Source organism: Neomonachus schauinslandi, chromosome 1 (genome assembly GCF_002201575.2).
Source record: "Neomonachus schauinslandi chromosome 1, ASM220157v2, whole genome shotgun sequence".
Classification (NCBI taxonomy): domain Eukaryota; kingdom Metazoa; phylum Chordata; class Mammalia; order Carnivora; family Phocidae; genus Neomonachus; species Neomonachus schauinslandi.
In genome coordinates, this window is record NC_058403.1 from 2,156,990 (window position 1) to 2,184,171 (window position 27,182).

Here is a 27,182-nt window from a genome sequence, read left to right on the forward strand (position 1 = left end):
CTCACGGCTCCTGGGGGCCAGCCCGTCCATCCATCTCTCTCCTCAGGGTCACGTCCAGAACACGAGCTGGCAGGAGGGACGGGATCACGGGGATGATGCTAGCCTGCTAGTCCGCTCCACTTTCAGGAAGGTAATGCTAGATGCAGATTCTGAGTCAGCCGGTCTGGGAGCCAAGAGCCTGCCTCTCTAGCAAGCCCCATGGCAGGCGCTGCTCCTGCCAGGCCTTGAGCAGGTAGGAGGCTGGCCACAGCTCCGGGACCTGCAGAGCCCCCACCTCCCAATTGTCTGCACCTCCGGGGGCTGCTCAGCTGCACTTTAACCTTACAAATAACACTGACAGTTTTACCAACAAGAATGTGTCCATTGGAAAACAGCAGAGAATTGCAGCCCATGAAAAGGAGCCTGCAGGAAAACTTAAACCATAGGCAAGTCAGGAGAACAGAGCAGAGGAGGCCCTTTTATAGAGGAAAGGGGGCGTGGGGTTGTTGTAAAAACAGTCCATTGGAGTAAACTGGGAGCTGGAAGTGGAGTGGCCTCTCACTGACCGGGCTGCCCCTGGGAGAGGAGGAAACCTTCCTTCCTCAGCTGGGTCTGCAGGTGCAGGGGAGGGACAGGCCTGAGGGCTCCCCCTGCTGGCCTCCAGACTCCGCTCGGAAGGAGAGTCCTTTTGTGAATTTTCACATCAATGCGCACACGCACACGTGAACTTACCAAAAAGGCAGAGGCGAGGAGCTGGTTAGACCCGACAGTGTTGCAGCCTGAGCTGCAAGGAGGAGCTGTGAGCACAGACCCCTGGTGGCAGCAGGGGCCCGAGCACACACACCATGGGTGCACAGCCCCCGTCACAAGAGCCCCAGGAGCGGGCGCGGGCAGCAGCTCCTGGCACAGGCCACCTGGGGAGCTGGGCAGCACCTCTGGGGAGCCCCAGGCTGGGACCCAGTGGATGCTGTGCCCTCCCGCTGTAGGGAAAGTGCTATACCCAGCTGGGCCGCATTTTCATTTCCCTGCTCCTGGATGGAGGCGGTCTCCACAGAGCCCCAGGTACCAGGGACGGGGCCTGGCAGGAAAGAGCAGCTAGTCTCCTCCATGTGGCCCTGCAGAGCTGGCACCAGAGGTCTGAGTGAGCTCCCTGAGAGCACCATCCAGTCCCAGCCCCAGGGATCCCTGGGCGTCCCCCTCCAAGGTCAGAGTGCACAGAGACTCCGGGGGCAGGCGGCCAGGGCTGGGGGCCATGCAGGCTGGGGCGTGGTGAGCACTCCAGCAGCCCTGCTCACTCATCCCCCCAGCATAGAGAGGCCAACAGGCAGGTGGCCCCAATCCCTCTGCATGACCCAGGATACAGTATAAACACTTTCAATTCAGAGTTCAGATTTAATCCATACTTTTATCGTAGAAAACCTCATTTTTTCATCTCTAAATCTATCATCAAAACTGTATTAAAAATGTAAATATCGGTCACACAAAATTCCAGTCTATAAAAACGACCCCATTCACCTCTCCAGAGAAGCGTTTCCAACAATAGACGAGCAGCGTTCATTCGGCCCACACCACGTGGGCCCCGGGCCGAGTGCCAAGCCGGTGCTGGCCCAGGAGCGGGCGACCGGCCCCAACGCCGCAGCCGTGTTTGGCGCCTACAGGAAGTCGCTGTCTCTGCACCACCCTCCCACTCGCTTCCCGGGCCCAGGCCACGGGGCTCCGTCTCTTCGGGGGTCTTAACCGAAACAAGCAGGGTTGGGAACGTGGCCGGCCCTACATCAGCTGCCCATCCCCGTCCCCCTGTCCTGTGCCGAGCAGGTGCAGAGTGTCGTCATCGGACGCGTCTGCTTCCTCGTCGCTTCCCAGCGGTTCTGAGGGGCGTTTCAGGCCCCGCTGCTTGGACACAGCCAGAGCGTACTGGATGTTATAGCGGTTCCAGTCACACCTGTTCAAAGTGCACAGGAGTCCCGTCAGGAAAAGCGACAGCTTTTCTCTCCTATCAAGACTCTGGCTCACCTGGCACCCAAGCACCTTCTCTGTGACCCCGAGAGCGACCAGCCACGGCGACCCACGTGGCCGCCCCAGTCCCACCAGAGCCCGAGGAAGAGGCTGCTGCACAGCTTCACGGCCATGAGCAGAGAGGGACACCTGGGCTCAGTTCATTCCCCATGTGAACAAAGTAAAGAGAAAAATCACACCCTCGTTTCCCGTAGGAAACCACCCGGTAAGAACGAGCTAAAGGTAAAGGACTAACGAGGAAACCATCGTCCCTGCAGGAAACCTCAACAAAATCCAGGTTTGGCAACATAACTAGAGCCCCCCCCCCCCCCGGATTAATACATAACAACTAGCTAACAGCTATGCATCAGCAGCAAATCACTACACGCAGGAGTCCCGGGAACGACACATTGACAGGAATGCCAAGTTACAAGGAACCGGTCTCACGGGAGGCACTCGGTCTCTCAGACTGAGCTCTGCAGACTCACGGAGGCCTCAACAAAGAGCAGGCCCTCCCGGGCACATGGCAGAATTGACGCAGGCCCCCCACGCCCCCACGGTGTCCCAGCGGGTGGTCAGGACTCTCAGAAGAAAAGCCTCCCGGAGGAAGGGCTTGTTCTAGGCTCCTAAAGACTGAGAAAGCCATCAAGGACAGAACAGGCCTCTGCCTACGGACACCGGGCAGACACCCGCAAGGGCAGAGAACACGCCTCTGGAGATGGAGTGGGGACACCTGGACACGGGCCCCGAAGACAGCCCGGACACCCCAGGCTCTCTCTGCCCACTGCTTTCACTGGGACAGCACTCTCTTTTCAACTCCCAGCCACGCCTGAAGCTGGCCCACCTCGAGTCCCACCGTGGGGCAGCCCCCCGTGTGGAACCAGCTGGGGATGGGGCCACCCCGGCCCTGCCCACCAACCACGCCGGCAACACGTACAGCTTGGAGACGTCGTCCAAGTGCCGCTGGATGCTCTTCTGAAGGAACTGAACGGCCGGCAGCACCTTCCCCACTCTGCAAAGGAGACCCGCCCCAGTGCACGGCCTCAGCCAAACGCCACGCAGCCCCTCTCACGGGCGTGCACACAGCTCCCCCTCTGACCTACACAGCCCAGCCGAGCGGCAGGACTCACAGCCGACCGCGCAAGGAAGCGCGTCTTACCTGGACTTCAGCTTCTGCCCGTGCACCAGAAGCAATTTCTGAGTCCATATGAGGTAGAATTCCAGGTGGCGAGACACCTCAAAGGATGAAGCTAAGAACTCCAGCGCTTTCTCTACGAACAACTCAGGAAGCGAGGAGCTGACAACTTCGACTGTGGGAAAAGGAGAAAACTGGGCTCACTTTGCAGAGAACTCTCCCATCAGGAGAAAAGGTGAGGACGGCCCTGCAGGGACCCGAGACCCTAGCCGTCAGGCACAGACGCGGGTGCTCACGGCCCCTCCTGGGCCCCGTCCCGGCGCTCACCCTCGTCCCAGGGCACCGACTCCAGCACCTCCTGCAGCAGCTTCCTCTCGTTGAGCCGGAAGGCCAGGAGGATGGCCCTGGTATAGTCCTGCTGGCGCAGGGCCGCCCGGATCCGCACGGGGGTGACGCCGGTGTCCAACTCAAACGGGTCAAACAGCATCTGGGCGTCCAGGGAGTAGACGACGAGCCCCTCGGTGGTGGTGGCCGCCCAGCAGCGCCCTGGGAAACCAAGCCGTCAAGGGCCTTCCTAAACACCGATTTTCACTTTTCCCCACTTTTTTTTTTTTTAAAGATTTTATTTATTTATTTGAGAGAGAGAGAACGAGAGAGAGCACATGAGAGGGGTTAGGGTCAGAGGGAGAAGCAGACTCCCTGCCGAGCAGGGAGCCCGATGCGGGACTCAATCCCGGGACTCCAGGATCATGACCTGAGCCGAAGGCAGTCTCTTAACCAACTGAGCCACCCAGGCGCCCTTTTCCCCACTTTTTTAAAGAACAGGTACCGGGTATGTCCTCGTGACCCCAAGCGCGATAGCAAGAAAGGTGCACGGGGATGCCTTCCTCCCACTCCCGCCCCTGCCGCCGGCTCCTCTGGGAGGGGCGCCGGGTCGCTGGAGGGAGCAGACACGCCCGTGCACGCTCCACGCCCGTCTGCCTGCACCAGCCCCAGCCCCGGTCAGCTCCTCCGTGAGGGCGCACACTCGTCTCTGCGGGCCACGCGGCCTCTGCCGAGACGCTGCAGCAGCACCGCGGGGCCCAGGGAAGACGCACAACGAGCATGGCGGTCCGGAAATCCGCAGGCGCCCGAACGAGGGGCTGCCAGAGTCGTCCCCGGCCACGGTCTGCAGCCCGGCTCGCACAGCAGCACACGGCCAGACACTGCGGCCTGCTGCTCCCGTCACTCGCTCGATGCGGGGGAGGGCCAGCCATCACCCCGCAGACAAGCCCACCACCAGCCTCTGTCCTGCTTGCCCCGCGGGACCGCATTCACCTAATGGTCCCAGGCCCCATGGGCACAGACCCTCCCCTGCGGCCCCTCCGACGACCCCACACCTGAGTGGTGCTCAGGGCGGGTGCCCGCCTCCCCGTTTCAACGCCCAGCGGGTCTGAGGCCACCCCCTTCAGTGTCCTCTGGAAGAACAGCAGGGCCCAGGGCCAGCCAGAAGCTCTGCCCAACCTTGTCCCTGAGAGCAGAGGTGACGGGCCCACGGTGTGCACCCTGGGCCCAGAAGCCCAGCAGGACTGACCCCCACCCTTCCCAGCACCAACAACCTGCTGCTCGGGGCTCACCGGTGGGAGAGAAGCGAAGCGACGTCACCCTGATTTCAGGCTTGAAGTGCCGAGAGCTCATGTCACCTGGAAAACAGAGCGGCACCTCCCTTACCACTCACCGGACAAGGGGAGGGCCCCCTTGCTGCTCTGGGCCCGTCCAGAGCAGCGGCCCTGCCCCCTAGCCTTCCCACTCTGTCTGCACATGCAGCAGATGAGTCCTGGCCCAGGGCCCCAGCAGCTGTTTCCTGGGCACCGCAGGCCTCCACAGACGAGCCCTTGGAGCCCCTGCTCCCAGGAGCGTCCACTCAGTTTGGCCAGCAGACATCTGGCAAAGGCCTCAGCCCAGCCCCAGGGCTGTGAGGCAGGGTGGCTCCAATCCCCACCAACCCATTTTGCCCAGCACTTTGTGCAGTGCACAAATCACGCAACTGCACAAGGCAGCTCTGTGCAGTGGAGGCTCATCCTCACTGGGCATCATGTGAATCCCTTCTGCAAATTTATTTTCATATCTGCTGCTTAAAGGATGATACGTTCCTGTAGTATGAAATTCAATGACACGCAAATCATCTGAGAAAAGTCGGGCTCCTCTCTGGAGACCACCTATCTCCTCAGAAATACTCTGCTGGGGGCTCTCGACCTCAGGATGACCAACACTTTGGGGCTGCGTCCTCATGGGTCCAACAGACCCCCTGGTCTCCCCACACTCAACGCCCACAGCACCTGCTCTGCTCAAACTGTGACCATCAAAATATCTCCAGACAGGCTGAGAACCACCTCTGCACATCACTGAGGAGTTAGGGACCTGTTTTCATTAAGAGATGCCCGAGAACACGTGTGGCATAAGCAGGAGCTGCTCCAGGCCCGCATCGATGGTGCAGTCCTCCCCCCATCACCCAGCTGGTCGCTGAGGTGCCCCCGCTCCCCCACATGCAGGCTGGGCTCCTGGGCACTCGGAGTGGCATGAGCCAGGGCTGGAAGGAGCTGGCCCAGGCCGGCACCAGCAGGGAGGCCGGCACCGTGGGCGGGTGGGGAGGCCGGCATCGGGGGAGGCGGACAGGGCAAGGCAGCTGCGTGTCCAGGGCCCGCACACCGACTTTCTAGCTGGCGGATGTCCCCTCCTGACGGTCTACCAGGGCCTAAGGGCCCCCTGTTTCTTGCCCTGTCCCCGTGAGGGGTGTGCCCCACTTGGGCCTCCTCGACTGCCAGCTCCCTGACCTTGGAGCCCTCCTTGTGGCCCATGTGGGGGTGAGCGCGAGGCACAGGGTTGGGCAGCGGCCAGAGAGCAAAGCCACAGGCCCAGACAGGCAAGGGGGCCGCGGGCCACCCGTGTGGAACAAGAGCTCCCGGACACAATCACCGCGGCCCCAATAGGAGAGCAAAGCCGCTGTCACCCAGGAAAAGTGGGTGGTGGGCAGGGCGGCCTGCTGCGGCTGGGGCCTTGGGGGACACGAGGGGCCCTCCGCTCACCTTTCTTTACACCCGGCAGTGGTATCACAACTCCGTCCTCCACCCCAGCATCTTGATCGATTAGCGCCAGGTTGCCAAACTCCGTCATTTTCCTTCGGTTCAAAAACTCCTAGAAAGACAAAATCCCAGGTGTCCTGCCCATCAGGTGGAGGGCATGAGCCCGGCCCCCAGCCCCTGCCTGGCTCACGTGCCACAAACACCGGAGGAGAAACACCCACGGGACACGCGGATCCCGAGACAGCGACAAGCCCGTCCTCACCCCGTGCGAGAAGGAACCTGCCCTCAGAGCCTGCTGCAGGCGGGCTCGGGCCCCGCTGCCACCTCCAGGGGGCTCGGACTCTGACGCAGCCCTCGCAAGGGCCCTCGTGAGCCTCTGCGGGGCCGGCATACCCGGGGGCGTCTGCTCGCTTAGCCTGCCCGTCCTCAGGGAAGCAGCGAACACGCGTGCCCCCGGAGTCACTCAGGAGGGGGCAGGCCTCGCCCTGCAGTGGGGCCGGGGTGCGTGGAGGGCAGGGCCAGGCCAGGCAGACCTGCGTGCTCCCTCACCTCCATGGCGTCCAGGGAGAGGTTGCAAGAGATCTCAAACTTCTTCCTGAGGATCTGCTCCTTGACATGATAGATGCACACGAACTTGGACATCCCTCCCGCCAGGACGCTCTGGCCGTCCGCAGAGTAGCACAAAGTGGTGAAGGCCCTGAAGCAGAGAGGACACGAGGGTAGTCACCACCCAGAGCCCCCCGACGTGCGGTGCTCCCCCCGAGCCCCAGAAGGCAAACAGCGTCCCCAGCATCCTCGGCAGGGCTCCGGCCCGGGCCTCACAAGACGCTGTCACCTGCTCTGCTCCACGGCCACACCACCCCCAGGAGGGACCTCCCCAGAGACACGACCCTTTCACGGGAGGCCCACGTGGCTCAAGGGGCAGGGTTTCCTTGTCGAAGCCAGAAGGACAAGGAGGCCACCTCGCCTGCCACGTGCACAGTGGCCCCTGGCAGGGGTGCCGGCTCGGCCCCCTGCGAGCAGAAACTGGGCACACACTGGCCCGGCTGCTCACGGGATGTGTGACAGCGTTACGTGCGACAACAAAGAGCGTGAACAGCAGAAGGAAACCAAACAAGACTTCATCAAATCTGAACACGTTCATGCTCCAAAGACACCGTCGACAATGAAAAGAGCCCTCAGGGCAGAAAGAGGGATTTCCACCCCCAGATCTGTCGAGCCTCGCCCATCTCGAATACATGAACTCTCACGACACCGCAGTAAAGACAAGCCAATTCCGGGAGCAGATGCCCCGGAAGGACCTTCTCCAGACCCCGCGTGCGAACGAGAAGACGCTGGACGGCGCCAGCTTTCAGGAACCGAGGCAGAACCTCGCACACACAGCGCCTCACACCCGGCCCCAGAGGGCTGTCGTTTAAACGCCACGCAAGAACGGGTCTTGCTGGCGTGTGGGGAAGCAGCCCCTGTGGGTGGCGCAGCCACTTTGAAAAACGCTCCAGTTCCTCACAGAAGCGAACCCTGGAACCTCCAAGACACACACACCCCGAAAGACGTGAGGACAGATGTGCTCACAGACGCTGGTCCCTACCCGCTCCCGAAGCCCAAGTGGCGTGAGGACACAGAGGCCGACTAATCACACCCCGATGCAGGCTCCGTGCCCCCCCCCCCCCCCCCCCCCGGGGGGAAGAGCCCTGTGACCGCACAGGCCCCCAGGCTTCGGGGCAGGACCCACCACACCCGCTCGCTGACGCACTCACTTCCCCTTGGCTGAGTGCTTGGCGGTGACCTTATCCAGCTCCTTCCTGCCTGTCTTGAGGTCATGCCTGCCCTCGATGGAGCCCGTCTGCACGGCGTTCTCAGGGTCCCAAAAGGTGATCTGGGAGTTCAGGGTGGCCACAGCCAGCTCCGCACCGTCAGGGCGAAAGGTCACGGCCAGAGCTGAAAAGAGACGCGTCATCAGGGCCAGAGGAAGAGCCGAGGCTCCAGCAGGCGGCCGCGCCCCCCGTGCCCTCACCCAACCTCAAGCCAGAAAAGCCAGGCAGACCCCAGCACCCCGAGTCAGCGCCTGACGGGTGGGGGCCCCCGGCTCTCCCCAGAGAAGCTCCACCCCCAGGCCCCAGCCACCTCGGGGGGGGGGGGGGCGGGGGCAAGAGGGTCCAGCTGGGGTCCCGGGACAGGCACAAGGCCAGCCTGCTGGGAGGGCATGGGCGAGAGACAAGGCCGGGCAGGGGGGAGGCACCCAGAGGTCACAAGAGGTGCTTCTGACAGAGCCGCAGAACAGACTAGAAACCGACTAGCTGGAGGCCCCGCAGAGACCCAGGCCGTCCACCGGCTGCTAAAAGCACGTCCCAGAGCCGGGTGGGGCGGACAAGCAGCGACACCGTGGAGGCCCGCGGACCCCAGGGGCCCACGAACCACCCGTGAGGCGTGCGGGGCAGGACGGCCTCACCCACACACACAGATGCTGGGACCCCAGGTGGCCTCCTGCGCCTACAGTCGCCTCGGGGTCCTCCCCAAGCAGCCTGACAGAGCACCGGCTGCTCCTCAGGGACGGCGGCTCAGGAGGGAGCTCCCGGCTCGCTCTCCTAGAGAGGAGCCCGACGCCGAGAGACAGAACAGGGCCACCAAGGCGGGTGGATGAGGCTCCCTCCCCGGGTGACACCTTGTACCCGCGTCCCCTGTGCACCCACCGTCCGAGGTCAGGCCCAGCGTCTCCGTGGTCCTCCAGCTGTCCGCCATGTCCCACAGGCGCACAGTCTTGTCCCAGGAGGCACTGGCCAGAACCGACCTCACGGGGTTAAAGCACAGACTGCTGACGGGGCCCTCGTGACCAGACAGGACCTACGGCGCCCAGAGAGAGGTGTGAAGAGACAGCCTCGGGGACCGTGCGCATCCTAGGCCCGCGCACCGAGGCTGCGGGACAGGCGGGCTGACAGGGGTCTGTCAGCGCAGGAGGGGAGGAGCTGCGGCCACAACACGCTGCTGCTCGGCCCCTCGGGTCCGCAGAGGTGCCCCCCCGCAGCCCCCAACACGCAGCCCTTACGTCCAGGAGCCTGCCTGTCTGCATGGACCAGATGAAGACCTCGAAGGAGTCCTGGGCGCCGGCAGAAACGACCTCCCCGCTGCAGTCCACAGCCACACAGGAGAACTGGGTGGGCCGCGGGGACGTGAAGGTGCGGAAGTTCCGGTACCTGCCCGAAGACAGCAGTCTGGCTGGCACAGCTCACAAAGCCCCGAGGGCTCGGGCTTGCCCTGAGCCTGTCTATACCATGCGCTTCCTGGCAAGCCCACGACCCCTCAGCCCCACTATCACGGCCCACCCAGAGAACTGAGCGGGAAGGTCACCTGTGAAGGTCAAAGGCACGCACAGTCCCATCCATGGAAGAGCTCACAATGACATAGCCAGTGGCCGTGAAGGTCACGCCGGTGACCCCACTCGAGTGCTCCGTGAACGTGACGAAGCAGAACCCGCTGAGGGTGTTCCACACCTTGACCTGCAACGGGAAGGGCATGAGGAGCGGGGCTGGCCACAGCTCAGGAAAGCGCGCACGCACGCACATGCGCACACGGGTCGCCCCAACCAGGGCCCCCCCCCCCGCAGACGTGCACGCACCTGTCCCTCAGCCCCACGGCCCCGCCAGCCCCTCGCCAGCTGGGATACCGCAAGGCGCAGCAAACACGCGCCCACAGGACGCGGCTGCCCCACGCACCAACCCACAGCTGAGCGGCTGCATGCGTGCAGGCCGAGCCGGGAACAGAGAAACCGACGGCCCGCCCTCCCCACCCAGCTCCAGATAGTCTGTGAACATCTTCTCACGAGCCCGGACGCAGCAGGGCGAGCCCGTGGGCCCCAGGCGGAACCCCAGAGTCGGGGCCTGGCTCTCCCTCCCTGGGGCGCAGCAGGACAACACGCCGTGCCCCCCCCAGCCCAGGCCCCAGCCCTTGCCGCCCGCCGAGCCCCACCTTGCCGTCATCACTGCCGGTGACGATGCACTGCCCGTCGGGGGAGTAGGCCAGGGACGCCATGCTGTGGAAATGGCCCTGCTGCTTGAGCACGTAGGACTCACTCTGCCACTCCCACACCAGCAGCTGGCCCAGGCCTGCAGGGCACACGGGGCACCGGCACCCTGGCCTCAGACCCCGCAAGGCCAGCGCCCCCACCACCCCGAGAGCGGGCACCCCCCAGACTCCGACCTCCCGAGTCACGGTCCCGCAGGCGCCTGCTGTGGCCCCCAGAGGCCCAGAGCACAGGCCCCGCGGCCAACCGAGCCGGGGGCTCAGGCTACAAGGCGGTCGCACCTCAGAGGAGCGCCGGTTCTGCGCGCCCACGGCTCCCTCCCACAGGACCCACCGTGCTTGCTCGCACCGGGCCGTGGGAGGGGCTTCTCCCGGGAGCTGGCGGGCCAGGGGGGGCCACAGTCAGCGGTCGGAGAGCAGCTCTATTCTCGTTCTCCTACGACCCCGCGCTGAGACGAACCTGAGCAGCCAAAAGCGATCCAGTCTCCGGAGCCGTTGACAGCGATGGAAGCGATCCTCTGATCAGAGATGCTGAGCGGGAGAGCACACCGTCTGAAAGGCGGGCAGGCGGCACCGCGAGCCCCTCTGTCCACCACCCGCCTGGCGGTTCCACGGCCCTCACCCCACAACGGGACACACACAGCGCAGCCCAACACTGCCCGCCATCGGCCTGTGGGGTCAGCGAGCACACGCGGGCCCCCCCCGGCACCGGGTGGGGCGCTCACCTCAGGGAGTGGATGAGGTTGAACTCGGGGAGCTCGTGAAGGTGGAAGATCCCAGAGGCAAAGCCAGTGACCAAGAGGTGGGTCTTCTTGTGAAACGCCGCGGCTGTCAGGTTGTTAAAATCTCCCTCTTTATTGAAAAAGTACCTAAGCAAGTGGGAAATCAGAAGAGCTGTGGACAGAGCGCCAGACAGCCAGGCTGATCTCAGCCTGCACCCAGCGCCCCCGGGACCCCCAGGCCATAGGCCACGGGCCCCGGCTCTACACAGGACCCGCGGCCCTGCTGCCCTGGCCTCTCATTCCCTCTCGCCCGAGGAATCCCCCCTCGCCCCACCCCGGGCCTCCATGACCCTGCACCTGGGACGTGAGGCGGTCTCCCAGCCTACCCCCCAGGACGGGCCTGCTCTCTGCACCTGCGCGTCACGTTAGCCTCGAGGGTGCGAGGCCCCGCCACCCCCCGGGGGGACACCTACTTGGCCAGCCGAGAGTATTTCACTTTTCCCTGCTGCTCCTCGGCAGCCGGCGTGGCTTTCCCCCGGACGGTGGCCTCCTCCTCCTCCTCCTCCTCCTCCTCCTCCTCGGCCCCCTGCAGCAGCTCCGCCTTCCAGCCCGTGGGGGCTTTCAGCCGCAGGCCCTCGGGGGGCGTGTCACACTGCCACACACACAGGGCTCCGTCCTGGCTGAGCGTGTACAGCTGTAAAAGAAAGTGTCTGCGACTGGGGGCGGGTCACCCTGACACCAGCCCCCACCAGCCACACGGCCGACCCACGGTCTTAGCTTCCCCCGTCCCACCACAGCCTGCCCCGAGCGCTGGCAGAGGCGATGCCCAAGGGACAGCCAACAGCTGCCACTGCTTCCTAAACACCCCCAGGTAACCTGGGCGGGCGCCTGTGTCTACAGGGGGAGGCCTGGCGCGTGGCTGCGATCTGGGATGCCACCGGGCAAGCGAGACGCTGCAGAGACAGGGACATACGTCTAGGCTGCTGGATTCGAAGAAGCAGGCCACGATCACGTCCTTGTGTCCCCCCAACGCATAGTAGATGAGGTTGTCCCAGCGCTCAGCTCCAAACACCCACGTGGACATGTCTTTGCTCCCGACCGCAAAGCACCTGGCAGAGAAGACAGGGAGCGTCCTCAGGGCTCACGGTGGAGTGCCAGCCAAGCACACGGGAGTCGCCCAGGGTTGGACCAGCCCGGGTCTGCCTGGCCTGCATCTCCCGCCGAGCGTCGGCTGCATCCATCCGTGTTGCTCAGGGAATGAGTCACTACCCCTCCTCACAAAGCAGTCCCTCACGGGACGGCAGCCCAGGGGAGCCCTGAGAGCCGACGGCCAAGCCCATCGGTGCCACATGGGGAGCCCTGCTCCTCACGCCTGATTCCCTATGACCCCTATCTGAGGGAACCCTGCTTACGGCACAAACACGGCCAGACACAGGAATAGGTGGCGCCTCGCTGAAGAGGCGGGAAGGCTTGGCGGCAGGGCACCCCACCCCCGCCCCCGGGGTGGTCCGCTGTACAAACCCACACCGACCACCAGCCCCCACCTCTCCCTGCGCAGACTGCGGGCAGCTGAACACGAGCCAGCAGCCTTTCAGGGAGGTGAGGGGTGCAGCCGTAAGAGGACAGGGCCGGCCCCCCTGCTGGGAGAAGCCCCCACACCCCAACGGACACAGCTGCTCTGGACATTTGGCGGAATGGATTCTAGCACCCTCGTCAAGCTCCCGACCCCGCGCTCTGGTTTCCCACAACAGATGCCAGGCTGGTGCAGGCCCAACTCACAACCAGGAGCCCAAATGGCCTCCAGCCCCACAGGACGCTCAAGCGAGACCACCACAAAAGGCAACTTTGGGATTCGACAAGAATTTCCCAGGCTCCCCATCCAACAAGAGGCTGGTTACGGGGGTTCCCCCCCGGCCCCGCCCCCGGGCCTTACCTGGAGTCGTCGGTCCAGTCGATGCACGTGGTCTCATCGTACGGCCCAAAGTAGGTTTTGTCCAGGACGAACGCGTTGAATTCCCGCTTCCTCCCAGGGGCATGGTACATCTGAGCGATGTTGCCTTTTGTGACGACGAACTTCCTGCCGCAGAAATGGGGGCCATCAGGATCCAACACCCGCGCAGTCCCAAGACCAGCTCAGAGCCTCTGAGGACAGCGCCCCTGCCGGGAGCAGCTTCCTATGAGAGGCGAACGTGGGGGCCAGCCTCTCCATGGCCCCCGACCCCCGTCTTCTCCTGCAGGGACCCTGAACCCAGCGCCCCACTGCCATGGAGCTCAGACGCCCCCGGCACTCCCGCCAGCCTGGGGGACAGCCGTCAAGGCCAGACCCCACTTGGACAGCCCTGGGGGAGCTGGAAGGACAACACAGGTTCCACACAACGGGCGCAGAGGATGGCCACTGCCTTCTACGGGGTTTCTGAGGCTGGACGTGGGATGGGGGCTCACAGCTGAAACCCAGAGCCGCCCCCTCCACGGCACATCCAGGTCAGCCTGGGTATGAGCAACCCGGGAATGAGCCCCCCTCTCTCCTGGGGCCCTTGAACCCGAAGCAAGGCTGGGTCCGGTCAGGACCCCGTCCGCACACATTCTCCTCACTGTGGACCTCGAAGCTGGGGGTCAGTGCCACTCAGAGCCAGGGGCTCCTTTGTGGCTCTGCTGTCTGGAGGCCACAAGACCCTCTAAGGACCCTGACTGTTCTGGAAGCGGTTTTGGTCGAGAACCTTTAGAAGCTCCCACTCAAGACGGGAGCACCAGCCCCAGCGGAGGGGAGCAGAGGTTGCGGCCACGTGGGCCTGCAGGAGCCCAGAGTCCACACCGACAGACTGTCCCCAGCCCAGAGAGGGCATGAGCACAGACTCCGTCGCCGACACCTCCGCTCGGAAGAGCCCCCGAGCCCTGCTGCGCCCATCGTGGAGCCTGGGCTCGGACAGCGCCCTGCCCCAAGCTCCAGGCCCCTACCTGCCATCAGGAGAGAAGGAGACACTGTGCACCGAGCCCTTGAAGTGGAAGTGGTGAAGCACGGACCTGCACACCAAGCTGACCAGCAGCGCGTCCCCCCCTGCAGCGAGGGAGAGAGGCCAATGTGTAGTCGCCCGAGACAGGACGGCCACGGCCCAGCCCGGCACCACAGCCGGGCACGTCCACATCCGCCACACATGCCCTCACCCCAAAGCCCACTAGGGTCCCAGGCAAGGAAGCAACTGGGGGAGAGGACTGGGGGGCCTAGATCCCCAGAGGGACTTGGTGTTGGCCTTGAGTCACCATAACCCCTGCCCTGCCTGTCCCCCCCAGCTGTTTGCACTGCAGCCTCCCGGTCGAGGGTGCCTACCTTCATCGACGATGATGGCCAGGCGGCCGTCTGGGGACAGCCCTACACACCTGATGTTGTACCGAGTAGCCAAGGGCAGAGTGTTGGATTTGTTGCTAAAAGACAAAAACCACAGCTGTGTAGCTGGTCGCAGTCGTAAGACGAGGAAGGGGCAGCCTCGGGCCACCAACCCCTCACCCCCCTTCTGTCCCTGGCCAGCTCCAGGGCCAGAGCACACAGCTCGTCCCCAGCTCCCTGCTGGAGAAGAGGAAATAAGACCAGGTCCCTGGAGAAAATTTGGCAAAGCATATTCAAAACCTTAAAAATGGGCTTTGGTTTGCGGCGTCTGGTGGCTCAGTCGGTTGAGTGTCCGACTTTTGATTTTGGCTCAAGTTGTGAACTCCGGGTCATGGAATGGAGCCCTGGGTCAGGCTCCATGCTCAGTGAGGAGTCTGCTTGAGGTTCTCTCTCCTTCTCCCTCTGCCCCCGCCCACACGCACGTGCACACACGCTCTCTCACACAAAAAAAGTAAACAAAAGGGGGGGCTTTGGTTGTCCATTTTGTTGTAGAAGTGCGTCCCAAGAGGATTCCACAAATGTTACAAAGTCCCCACTGAAAATGAGCTAAATGTTCAACAGAAGGAATTAACCATAAGAACTGCACAACCCTGTAAAACTGTCCTTACGAGATGGGAAAATGTGCAAAAATGGGAAAATAAGTAATATGAAAAACAAGCAACCGTTGGCTCGGATTCTGACTTTGTTCCTTATTATTTTACTTCCTAGTTTTCCTTCACCGAGCGTGTGGTCCTTACTCCAGGCCTGTGACAATCTCGCCTGCTGGCCCAGGGTACCCCGCCCAGGCACTGCTCTCGGGAGCTTCAGGAAATAACTCCCGGAGAGGTTGGGGCCCATTGTCCCACTGTACAGACACGGAGGCAGAACCTGGAGAGCAGGACGCAAATCCAGGCAGCCACGGCGACAGGAGGTTCTCACCCTGGCCATGTGACTCTGGGAAGGGGTGACAACCATTCAGGAGTCCTGCCCCTTGAGGAGAAAGGAACAGAGCCACAGGCTCGTCTGGGAGGAGAGCGAAACTGGCAAGCAGAACTGGGCTGCACTGAGCACCGCAGTGGCCCAGCGGGGGTCCAGGGCAGCCTCCAGACCCAGTACCTAGGTGACCGAGACCCCAGGGCTTAGCCAAGGGACTAGAGCAAACCAGTCCCACTACTGACCCGGCTGCTCTAAGTAACGGGGAGGTGGAGGGGGGCACTAGGAAGGGGAAGAGGAGGGAGACAGGTCAGCGTTTGCCCACACGCTGTAACAGTAACAGCGACTGTAACACACTCCTGTTAGTCGTCTCAACACACTTACTTTTTAAGGTCAAATACAGTGACTCTATTTCCCACAGGACTGATCACTGAATTTCCATCGCACGTAAAATTCAAATTTCCACACCGATAGACTGTCCCCAGCAAATTTGAGAACTGAAAAGGAAATAATCCATCTTAATACAACGAAAGGCCAAAATGTCTCAACTCCAGGAAAGGCTAAGTGAGGCCTCTGGTCCAGGAGACGGCACAGAGCCCCCTCCTCTCAGGCCCCTGGCCATTCCTGGGGTCCCTCCTGGGAGACTTCCTGGCCACCTATGCAGCCCAGGCTGGAGTGAGAGAGAAAAAGGGTAAGTGAGCCCAATCCCCAGGGGCTCCAAGCCCCCAAAGAAGAGGGTGAGGGCCACTGTGAGCAGCTGGGGGGCTTCCATACACAGAAGGGGACCCACGTTCCAGAGGGAGAAAACCTGGAGCAAAGAACAGCACTCCCCCAGCATCTTGGGCTCAACGCTTCCCCAACAAAGTAACCTGCCGTTTGTCCAATCCATGAACTCATCAGTTCGTTCAGTCATCAGACTGAAGGGTGCACTAGAGATGTCACTGTGCCCAGGGTCTGTGCCCTCGATGCCCTCCTATTCTACACAGGGCAGGCAGGGCAGGGAAGAGCTAATTACAGAGTGTGTGCAGTGCTTGGAAGACTGCATGAGAAGGGAGCTGGTTCGGAGGTGGGTCAGGGACAGACCCTTGGAGGGCCACCCAGACCGGACCCTAGACGAAAGAGTGCGCAGGGCCAGCGTCTGGAGCTGCAGGAGGGCACGGGGAGAAGCCTGGCCAGCTGACAAGGCTGTAAGCAGAGGCCTGCTATGATCGATTCCCGTGTTTTCAGACCATGTTAATGACCGTGGGGACAACAGGGGAAGCAGGGAGAGAGCTAGGTGACGGCGTCCCGAACAGGCAGGGAGCCCCCGGAACGGAGAGGAGCCGGATACGGGAGGGCGGAGGGCCGCCACCCCGCGGCTCCAGGTTTGGGTCTCGGGGGAAGTGCGGGTGGCGCCGAAGAAGGCCCGCACTGTGGCCAGCGCCAGACCGAGCCGGAGACAGCAGGGACAGGGACACGGCGTCAACCTCCAGCGTCCCCGCCCAGCGGGCGGCCGAGGGACCTGCCCGCAGAGGAAGATGAAGGCAGGCTCCCCGGCATGGAGCCGGGAACGGGGCCTTGAAGCCCGCGCGGGCCCGCCGCTGGTCACCCCGCCGGGGCTCCGTTCTCTCCCGCCCACACCTGAGGCCCGAGGCCCGGGACCCTCTCCTTGCCGTCCGGGGATCGCCGCGCACGGCCCCGAGGCCAGCCGCGCGAGTTCCAGGCTGACAGTGCGGCCCGGCGCGCGCGCGGCCAAGCCCCGCTCTCCGAGCCGCCTCCGCTCCCCAGACCCTGCGCCGCGGACCCCCCGCCCCGCACGGGCTCACCCGGTACGCGAACTTCATCGCGGCCGCCGCACGTGCGCCACCGCGCAGCCGCCGCGCCCCGCCCCGCCCGTCGGCCCCAAGGACGCACTTCCGGGACTGGCGGCCACCGCGCACCACAGCGCCCCCAGGAGACCCGGAGGGGCGGTGCCGCCCGAGGCGGAGCCCAGCCTGCAGACCCCGCCCCCACTGCACCCCGAGGCGGAGCCCAGAACCCAGGCCACGCCCACGACCCCTCCCTGGGGCGGAGCCCAGACCGTGGGCCTCGCCCCCACCGCGCCTCGAGGCAGAACCCAGCCCCGCGGGCCACGCCCCCACCGCATCCTGAAGCGGAGCCATACCCGTGGCCGCGCGCCCGCCTGACCCAGCAAGGCCGGGGCTCCCGTCCTATTGGGCGGGGCTCCCGCCGCCGCCGCTCAGAAGGTTCACGCCCTGAGTGGGTGAGACACTCGGGCTTCGCCTCCACTTAATAGCTCTGCATTATGAACGGGGCGGGGGGGGGGGAGCGGGTAAAACCAAGGAAACGCCGAAGAAGCTGAAGAAATTGTATTAGAGATGCTACCAAAAGTCACAAACACAGTTAATTTGTCAAGCTATGTCTGCAAAAAAATACCCCAAGCCCTGAAGACAAATGTCTTTGTTCCTGTGGGCTACTGGGTGATGAGTTATGAAAAAATCCCTAATGCTCCCCACAAAGTAAATAATCTGTGTTATCGGTCAGGAACAAGGATTAGGGAGAGAAGACAAGAAAATTCTTTAACTTTACACACTCAACTTTCATGCTCCTCAGCAAAAGAATGAAATTCGAAACAGCAAAGTTTCTTCTTAAAATGTGTATTTTCAGAATTATAATGCTTACATTTTAAAGTCTTAATACAATGGTTTTAGTCTAACAATATATTACAGAATGTGAAAAATGACTCTCATAGTAAACCATGAAAATGGAATTAATACCTGCAGTGTCAAAGTCACCAACTTGCCACCTTTTCCAGTCACAGAATCCCAGCAAATTGTATTAACCATACTCTCGGGTCTTGTAGCCTGACATAGATGATGAATAAATTTAGAGAAAGGGGCACTTTCATGAAAAATCAAATTCCAAAATCACGGATTTATTTTAAAGATCACAGTTGACAGCAAAACATTGAGATCAGCGTAGTTTGTTCTTTAAAAAGTAGTATAACTTTTCATTTTATGTACACATCTGGAGTGTTTCTTTGATTTGATTTTATAACTCAATCTTATTTTAAACACTAAAGAAAAACTGAATAGAAGCCTGTGTGTATTGTCTCTGCTAACTACGGGATATCAACCAAGACTTACTAGGACAGGAATCCAACCCACGACCGGCTGTGCTGACAAGGGACTGTAGGTAAAAGTCATTTTCAGATTAATACAACAATTTCCACATTAGAATCAGCAGTTATAATTTTTCCAATCATAGGAAACCCCATGAAATTCACCAAAATTATAACTTATTTCCTTTTCCATTTGCTAGTATTTACATGTTCCACAATATGTGTAAAACGGTTGCATATTCTGCTTTTTAGATGCACATTCTATATCCAGCTTCACAATTATTTAACAGGAGCTACATCTTTATTAACAAAACCAGCTTGTCTCAAACACATAAGCCTTATTTTATTTTAGACAACAAAAATCCAAGTACTGCTTTAAAAAAAAAAAAGATGAAGTTTTAGGTGACATTTTTCCTTTGTGTAGAACAAAACAAAATAAAATAGGGGCACCCATGTAACTTAGATTGCAAAAGATCTTTTGGGTAATTGGAGGGGGGGACCAAACCTGCAATAAATTTGATTTCATACAAATTGAAAACAGTAAGAAACCACCATGAACATTTTGGATTTCTCCTTCATTTTTTCCCTCTAAGTATATTATGTAACTAGAGAATTTCATCCTGGGATTAGAACCCAGAAACAAAAAATCAAACAGAGGTAAGGTAACCATTGAATCACACCCCCACCCCCTTCCAGAGGGTGAGAGGGAAAAGCCACATTATACACAGTGTGAGGCTTTTCCGACAGAATCAAATCTCAAAGATCTCTTCATTCACAGGGCTTGGCAGATCTGTAGGGCAATCACCAATTTTTACAGTAAGACAAAACTTATTTTAGAAACCCTGAACTATCTATCATTAGATTCTGAAGTTCTAATTTGCCTAACTAGTTGACTAATAAACTTACTAGTTTTAAAGTGCACCTAAGGAAGATCATTTTCTGAAAAGTTTAATTAAACACACCAGTATTGATCTTCTTTACACATTTCCAATCTCTGTAAATGGTAAAGACATGGGGCAGGGTGGGGAGAATGACACCACCTTATTTTTTGGGTGAGTGGAAAGACAACACAGAGAAGCGTGGACACAACTGCTCTGCTCTAGTTTCTCCGAGCTGTGCCTTGGCCCCTGCTCCCCGCCACGCGGCCGCACCAGCCTCTCTCCCACAGGTGACCAGCAGGACCAGGAGCGCTGCAGAGGCTCCTTTCCTCTGGGGCTCACATGCTTGAGGGTGTTCCCGTGAGGCCGCACCGTCTGCTGGACCTGACTACGCTCGCTCGCATCAGTCCAATCAGCTCGATTCCAACCACACTTTCCCAGGGAAGTAGGAGTTCCCTATTTCTTATGTACAAAAATACATTGCTTTGGAGAGCTGGAAAAGGCTGCATACACCCAACACTTATTTACAAGCTGTGACTCTCACACCAGTAAAAACAAACACACATTTATTTTGTCCTTGATTTTTGGTGCAACTTATACATAGACATTACATCAGTTAGTCTGTACTTTTAAAAATAATAAATCAACCATATGTACAATTAAATTTACAACCGAAAGCAAATTAATCCATTGGTATGGTATGACTGCAATTTTAGTGGACCAGCAGAGAATATTCCAAGACTTTCGTCCTTCCCACAACCAAACTAGAAGCACACGGAGAGGGCCCCCCACGTCTCCCCTGAAATGGAGCCTCTTAATCTCTAGGACTTAAGGTGCAGAAGAAACATATTGATTATACAGTGACAATGACATGTCAAGACTTTAAAGGTGAGAAGAAAACAACATATCAACCCCCACACATATAATGATAATTAAAATAAATACATATTTCATTTCAAGTGCATATTGACATTCAGTCAACATCATGGGGAACAGGGGTTCCAGAAAGATTTGTTCCTAAACTATTTCAATGCCAAGTTGTCCCTTAGGCCCTGGTCTAATCTTCCCAAAGTACCTTTAAGATGGCTCCAGCTAATGGAGGCTCCAGGTCCACCCAGTGTGACACCCCAAGGCACAGAAAGGGTTCTGTTCCCTCCCCACCCAGCCCTCCGCCTCACTGAGCTGCCCTAACAGGGTGTTAGTCTAGAAAAGCACTACTCCTCTCAGGTAAAAAATGGTGTTTTATCCCCCAAGAGACTCACAAATCCACCTGGTCGAGAATCTAGAGGGCAGCCGTGTGAGCAGGAAGGCACACACGTGTGACGACTAAGATGGCAGGGTCTGCCATGTGTCTCCCTGGAAGGCACACGGACTCCATACGGAACCAGCAGATGGGGATGCGGCCAGGTGAGGGGGCACAGTGCGGATCTTCCGGGAGCAGGGAAGGGGCGATGGAAGGGAGTGGGGCTCTGGGCGGACACCGGAGGACACCAGCACAAACACAGGGATGGGGAGATGAGAGTAACAAGTCATCTTACACCACGGACAACACAAAAAAAACGCAGTAACTCAGCCGACCGGCCACACGCTGAAATTCTCCGATGTTTCTGTGGGCAGGCAGAATCACCAAAAGTCTGGTTAGTGCTAGAATGTTGCAATGGAGAGAGCAATGAAGCCAGGATCCCTTCAAGTGCGTTCACACCCGGCCTAGGGCGTGTGCTGACCCGAGGCACGGTCATGTGACGCTGACTTCAAGGACATGGTCATCTTTGCTGGGAATGACCAGGACCTGCATGCCCGTGCTGGAGTTGAAGACCTGGCCGGGCGGCAGCGCCTGCAGCCGCGGCATGGGCAAGCCTTTGGGCTCGCTGCTGGAGGCCGAGTGCACGCTGCCCCTGCTCTTGATGCTGCTGCTGTCCAGCTGCTCATCCACATGCTTGTCCACCGACAGGCTGTCGTTCTCTATCCAGCTATCTGCAAAGTGTACAGGAAGTGAGACACGGCCCACCGACTCGGACCTGTTACCTACCCCAGGGAGCAGCGAGCCGCCCGAGCGACCTTCAGAGCACGAGAATGAGTGAGGTGGCCCCTTTAAGGAGAATCTAGCACATGGGCCCTCAGAGGACCCGTGGAGGCTTCGGAGCAGGTGCCGACAACTCGCAACCCCACCAGCACCAAACACACGCCGCCAATCAGCAAGCCCGGTCCCTACGAGGCGGCGTTACCACCTCCCCGCATGGAGCTCTCACTCACTGCGACCGTGAGTGCACCCTTCATCTCCCAGAGTCCTTACCAGCATCCAGTTGTGAGGAGTGTGCAGAGTGATGGGGGAGGTATTTAAACAGCCTGACGTCGGGAAGGGGGAGGTAGCCCGCGAAGAGGGGCATCACCTCCATGTGGACCCGGTGAGTGGCCTGGGCGACCACAGGCATGGAGATGACACCAGAGCTCTTCCCACACACTGCCCAGTTGCTACTGTTGTCGACCACTGGAACAGAGGGAAAGCACTGCTTTACCCCAGGAAGGGCATTCAGTGTTCACAGCAAAATAAGAGTCATCAAGAGTCCCGCACGCCAGCATGCAAACCCGAAACCGGATACACTCTATACCGCACTCACTGTCTTGTAACTGACCTCAACAGGAAACAGAATGGTTTAATGACACAGTGCATCTGACAGGCATAGGGAAAATCACTTTTTTCTCCTCAAGTCAATAAATCAACAGGGATTCAATTGTACTCAAAACCTTTGTGTCAGGCTTCCAGAGTACAGGGGCTCTGGCTGTGAAATTTGCAATGGGGGCGGAACAGGGTGGCGGTCCCCCTAGTAAGTGGTGGCGTCAGACTGGGGTCCCAATCCCAACTCTGCCGCTCAGACGAGCCTCTCGATGGGACGGAAAGAGATGTACGGAAAGCCCTTCTTCCACCAGCACAGAGGACATTCTTAACATACGGCAGTTACGAGCACCAATGATTACAACACAACTGTGATGTAATTCAATGTAATCTAAAGGAGCCTTATCCTCAACAAGCCGATGGCCTTGCAAAGAGGTGACAGCAGCTCTGTCAAGGGGACACTGAGCAGGGCCCAGGAGCTCCACTGAGGAGCCAAGAAGGGGTCACAGAGGGACGGCTTCCTACAGAAGGGGACGGGGGAGCCTCTGGGGACAAGCGGTACCAAAGGACATGCAGAGGCTGAAGCGGCATCTGGGAGGGAGACGCCGGAGCAGTTCTCAGAGGGTGGTCCCTGGGGCACCAGGAGGTCACACTCCCACCTTTCTCCCCGGGCTGCCATGCGCACCAGTGGTCAGGCCCGGAGGCCTGAGCATGAACCGAGGCCCCACATGCACGGAGAGTCAGTGGCTTCCTCACCACCACACACTGGAGGACAGAAATTGCCAGTTTTACTTAAGGATGTCCTTCATGAAGTAGTCGAAATTAATTTTATTAAATCCAATCCTTAAAGAAAGATCTTTTTTAACTTCAACTCTGAAATGATTACAGACTCCCGAGAAGCTGCACACCGTTAGAGGGCCCCCGGTCCCCGAGCTCCCTGGGACTGCACCAACGGTGCTCTCTGGTCTGGGGTACTGGGCAGATGTCTCGAAAATGAAGGGCGTGAGCCTGTCACTTCAAAGAAGTTGCCAATGATACGATCTGAAACTGATCAAGAGAGAGAATCTTGAAAACCGGTCTTTGCCACTGTGACCCGGCAGTGTCCCAGGCCTCGCGCTACCCCGGTGAGCTCCGTGTGGGCCGGAAATGGATGCCAGCCTGTGATACTGTCCAGTGAAAGGCGTCCCCATGTGTGCGATCTGCACACCTCAGGAGCCACGCTTCCCAAGTGACCGAGGCATGGCACCACGAGATGATGCCTGGGTAAAGGGGCCTCTCAAACTAAAAGCCAGATCTGAGGATTTGAGGATACGGAGTATGAAGAGTTCATTCACATGATTCAGATTCCATTCTGTAACTGGCCTGGAAAAAAGTACCACTTGTCAAGTTCTGGTGAAAAGCCAAAGAAGAACAGCCACGGTTATCTGAAGGCTGTTAAAATCTACCTCCCTTCACCAACTACGGATCTATACGACCCTGGCGCATCCACGCGCCCTTAAGCCAGAGTCCCACACGTCAGCACTGAGAGCGCAGCAGGGAGGACAAGTCAGCTCCCTTCCGGGAAGCCCGATGTTAGGGAGAGTTGAAAGAATGCAAATTCATGTCATTCTTCTATTTTTTGTCTTGTTTTGTTTTGGAAAACCGTTCTTTGTCAAGCATGAGGTCATGTAATGCGTTTACTGTGATTTTTAAGTAACTAAAGAAAGAAATCTTTGGCTCCTCAACCATTTCTTAGAGCATAAACGGTCCTGACACCCCAAACTGAGAGCTGCTCCCGAAGCAGCCCAGGCCCTGGAGGAGGTGGACGGCGACGGGTGTCTGGGAGTGGTGGGCGGGGGGGAAGCCCAGGCGGGGGGCCAGTGTCAGGTGGGGGGGGATGAAAGGAGGCCAGAGGGAAAAGGGCCCGGACTCAAGGACACATGGACCGCGGGGCGACAGAGTTGGGACCTTGCTCCCGTGGTGTTGGGAAGACCCCAAATCACAGGCAGAGAGGGAATGGGTAGCTCCAGGAGCCACCGTGTTCTCAGCACTGGCCCAATGACTGCTTGAGAATCTCCCTGGGAACCAAGTCCAACATCCTACCAGCCTAGGACCACGCCACATAATAAAACATGCAAATGAGCTGTTTTGATTCTAGAACATTCTCTCTTCAGACAAGGAACACTACACTCTGTGGAAGAGAGGGTGCAATCCCTTCACACACTGGAGCAGCCCAGCAGTGAGGGGAAAAGACATCTCCAGACCTACCTTCATACATAAGCTTGGTCGAAAAATACTCGTCGGATTCTGTCAGTGCCTCGTCCTTGTCCACCTCCAAGAGGCCCGAGAGCCGCGTGATGGACACCTCCAGGGAGCAGAGCGAGCCTGTCCGACAGTGCTCCGCTCCTGAAGGGGGCAGGATCTCAGCTCTCACATTATATAACGTCTGCGCAGGAAAGGGAGAGACAAGCACAAGTGTGTACACAACGGGAAGAGGCACTACTCTAGGCCCGGGGGTGCTGCCCACAGACACGAGAGGGGGACAGAGGGGCCGCGCCAGCCGCAAGAGCTGCTGGGTGCCGACCCTTTCCAAGCATGCACAACAGCAAGGACAGGCCCTCGCCCTCCGCACGCGTGTCACCCAGACTCAGGATTATCAACGTTTTGCTTCATTTGCTCTCTTTCTCTATGCATCAACATGTATTTCTCTGCCCGGGGCACTGATGGCAGATTCTGGAGAACCTGTGGCTTCACCCCTCTGTACGTACCACAGCAGGTGTCCCTAGAAACATGGACATCCTCCTACAAACATGAAGCCAGAACCACAACGAGCAAAGGTCACACTCCTTCCCTGCTACCGTGCAGTATCATAACCATCTTTGGCCAAATGTTCCTTTCTCCACGGTGACCTCTTCACCCAACAGCCTCACCTACTCACACCTGCCCGACACCCTCACCACCTGGGACAAGCAAGACCCAAGCATGCCCGGGGGCAGGTGGCCTCACCCGCCCCACACGCTGGCAGGTCTACTTTGGAAGGAAAGCGTTCTTTCTTCAGGATCCTGTGAGAGTGTAGCTCAGCAGCTCCTGCTGTCACTGCCTCGGCATCCACCTTGCTAGCCCAGCAGCCTGCGGGGTGTGTGAGGGGCCGCCCTGCATGGCCGCCGGCCCTCACGCAAGCACATGCCCTAGATACCAGCTGCAGCATCACAAGCAAATATAAGCTCCTGACAGGGTTTCCCCAGTGCACCCTTGTGATCGACAGCCCCTCGCCAACCCCCCCAGCACCTTCCCCTATGTGCCCCTTAGAGGAGAGCCCCGTGGGGCTACCAGAACCCACAGTCGTGGTTTGAACTGACCAGGCCAGCTGTAGCCCGGGAACCCCAGAGCCCTCCACCCACAGACCCTGATAAAGGCACGTGGCCCAAGTCTGCACTCCGCCCTCACCTCCCCATGCGGCCCCTCAAGGCATGCCATGTACTTCCCTCCAGGACCTACGAGTATTGAACTTCTCTTTTTTAATTTCTCGTGGTCTTTTGTTGAAGCAGGGCTTACCACCCGGCACTCTGCGCCTCACATAACAAGTGCTGATTTACTAAAGTCATAACATAAGCTTGGACACATGGACACGGGAAATAATTATAGCACAGCTCGATTCAAAAGTATTCTGCTGGTATTATAAAATGTTCAAAGAAAAGAGACTTTAGAATTTTAAAAAGCCTATTGCCAAAATAAAACATTTTCCTGGGAGTTAACAAGGCTAAACATTAGTCCTAGATGGGCCTTGCTCAGTGATTTCTCCCGTCAAATACCCAATGGCACCTGTCTGGGAGTGGGACAGACTTCTACAGATCTGGAGGGAGCCCCCACACCACGGTCTTCTGAGGCCTTCCAAGGCCAAGGGCATAAAGGCAGCCGGGTATGCAACCCCAGGCCGGAGCAGAGGCCTCCGTGTGGCGGGGAATGAAGATGGCAAGCAGCAGGGGAAGGAGCAGCAGGGGCTGACGGAACAGCTTCCCGCTCCCACGAAGCCCCCCAGCCGGGAGAACGCAGTCTGGGAGGTTAGCAAGCTCAGCTGAGGAAGAGTGAGCTTTTCTTGGAGCTCAGAAGGGAGCCCAGAGACAGAATGATGTAGGAAGTGTGCTCCTAAGTGCATGTCCTCGAACGCCGCCTTCTGACGGCTGTGGGATGGAGGAGCGTGGCTGGGGTGGGGAAGCACTGGACTGGAAGTTAGCGGTGAGGTGCCTCCCCACCTGGCAGCAGCTGGCGGCACCTAGAAACAAACTCTAACACGGAAGGCCAACCGATTTCAATAAGGATGCCGAGACCAGCCACCGGGGAAAGAACAGTCTAGAGCGGTACAGGGACGACCCGAAGAGCCACACGGGAAGAATGAACTTGGACCCACATCTCACCACACACAAAAGTGAACCCAAAGAAGATCACAGACCCAAACGCAGAAAGTATAAAACTCTTAGAAGAAAACACAGGAGGCGATCTTTCTGATCTTAGGATAAGCAATGATCTCTTAGATCCTACACCCAAAATACAAGCAATAAAAGCAATTGATAAGGTGGACTTCATCAAAGTTAAAAACTTTTGTGCTTCAAAGGACACCATGGAGAAAGGGACAACACAAGCCACAGAATGGGAGGAGACACCTGCAAACTGCATCTAAGACAAGGGACGGCCGTCGGGACTATACAAAGAACCCTTACAACTCTCGAATAGAAAGACAACCCTACATATTTAAAAAACGGGCAAAGGATAGATATAGACACCTTTCCAAAGAAGATATGCAAGCAGCCAAAAAGTACGTGAGAGGTGCCCAGCATCACTGGCCATCAGGGAAATGCCCATCCAAACCACGATGACAGGCACCTTGCGCCTGCTGGGACGCTGGAAGCGGAAGACGCTGAGGACAAAGAGAGACCTCACATGTCGCCGGGGGAGGCGTAAAGTGACGGCCCTTTGGATAACAGAGCAGCGCCTTCTCAAAAAGTTAAACAGAGTTCCCATATGGCCCGGCAACTCCACCCAGATTCTCACCCAAGAGAACTGAACACAGAGAACTCGCCCAGGGATTCCCACAGCGTTAGTATTCACGACGGCCCCACGGGGAAAAGAGCCTAGATGGCAGCCACTGAGACATGGCAAGGAAAATGGGGTCCATCCCACACCATGGATGACTCTTCAGCCATAAAAAGGAGTGAAGTCAGGTATGCGCTACGTTCACGCACGATCCCTGGAAACAGGGTGCCAGGGGGAAGAAGAAGCCAGTCTTGAAAGGTGCCCACGTCCAATGCCCCCAGTTACACGCCATGTTCACAGAGGCCAGTCGGCAGGCTGATCCGCCCCTGGGTTAGTGGTCGCCTAGGCCTGGGAAGAGGCAGGGGTGGGGGGTGAC

The 27,182-nt window shown here is 58.8% G+C and overlaps 2 protein-coding genes across 6 annotated transcripts in view; both read right to left on the bottom strand.

Moving 5' to 3' along the window:
* Positions 1-1,111: 1,111 nt before the first annotated feature.
* Positions 1,112-17,058, bottom strand: PWP2 (PWP2 small subunit processome component). 2 transcript variants are annotated; one of them, XM_021679244.1, is made up of 21 exons: positions 17,010-17,058; positions 15,589-15,701; positions 14,236-14,330; positions 13,866-13,965; positions 12,844-12,987; positions 11,884-12,019; positions 11,384-11,604; positions 10,914-11,057; positions 10,649-10,719; positions 10,135-10,271; positions 9,517-9,665; positions 9,215-9,362; positions 8,862-9,012; positions 7,929-8,109; positions 6,721-6,868; positions 6,175-6,283; positions 4,726-4,791; positions 3,437-3,655; positions 3,134-3,284; positions 2,912-2,986; positions 1,112-1,921 (listed from the first exon to the last, which is right to left on the bottom strand). In XM_021679244.1, the coding sequence occupies exons 1-21, from the start codon at positions 17,025-17,027 to the stop codon at positions 1,750-1,752; spliced, it is 2,748 nt and encodes a 915-aa protein (XP_021534919.1). In that variant the 5' UTR covers positions 17,028-17,058; the 3' UTR covers positions 1,112-1,749. The 2 variants fall into 2 exon arrangements, with proteins under 2 accessions (XP_021534919.1, XP_021534920.1); XM_021679245.2 differs by lacking the exon at positions 2,912-2,986 and having other exon boundaries at positions 17,010-17,046.
* A 788-nt stretch (positions 17,059-17,846) lies between these two features.
* Positions 17,847-27,182, bottom strand: part of TRAPPC10 (trafficking protein particle complex subunit 10) — a 90,139-nt gene continuing 80,803 nt past the window's right edge. For 3 of the 4 annotated variants that reach the window (XM_021679240.2, XM_021679241.1, XM_021679243.1), the window contains 3 exons: positions 24,044-24,221; positions 21,476-21,670; positions 17,847-21,156 (listed from right to left, as the gene is read on the bottom strand). In XM_021679240.2, the coding sequence (XP_021534915.1) occupies positions 20,918-21,156; positions 21,476-21,670; positions 24,044-24,221 (612 nt within the window). In that variant the 3' untranslated portion in view covers positions 17,847-20,917. The remainder of the gene's footprint in view (positions 21,157-21,475; positions 21,671-24,043; positions 24,222-27,182) is intronic. The other variant, XM_021679242.2, reaches the window with a different exon arrangement.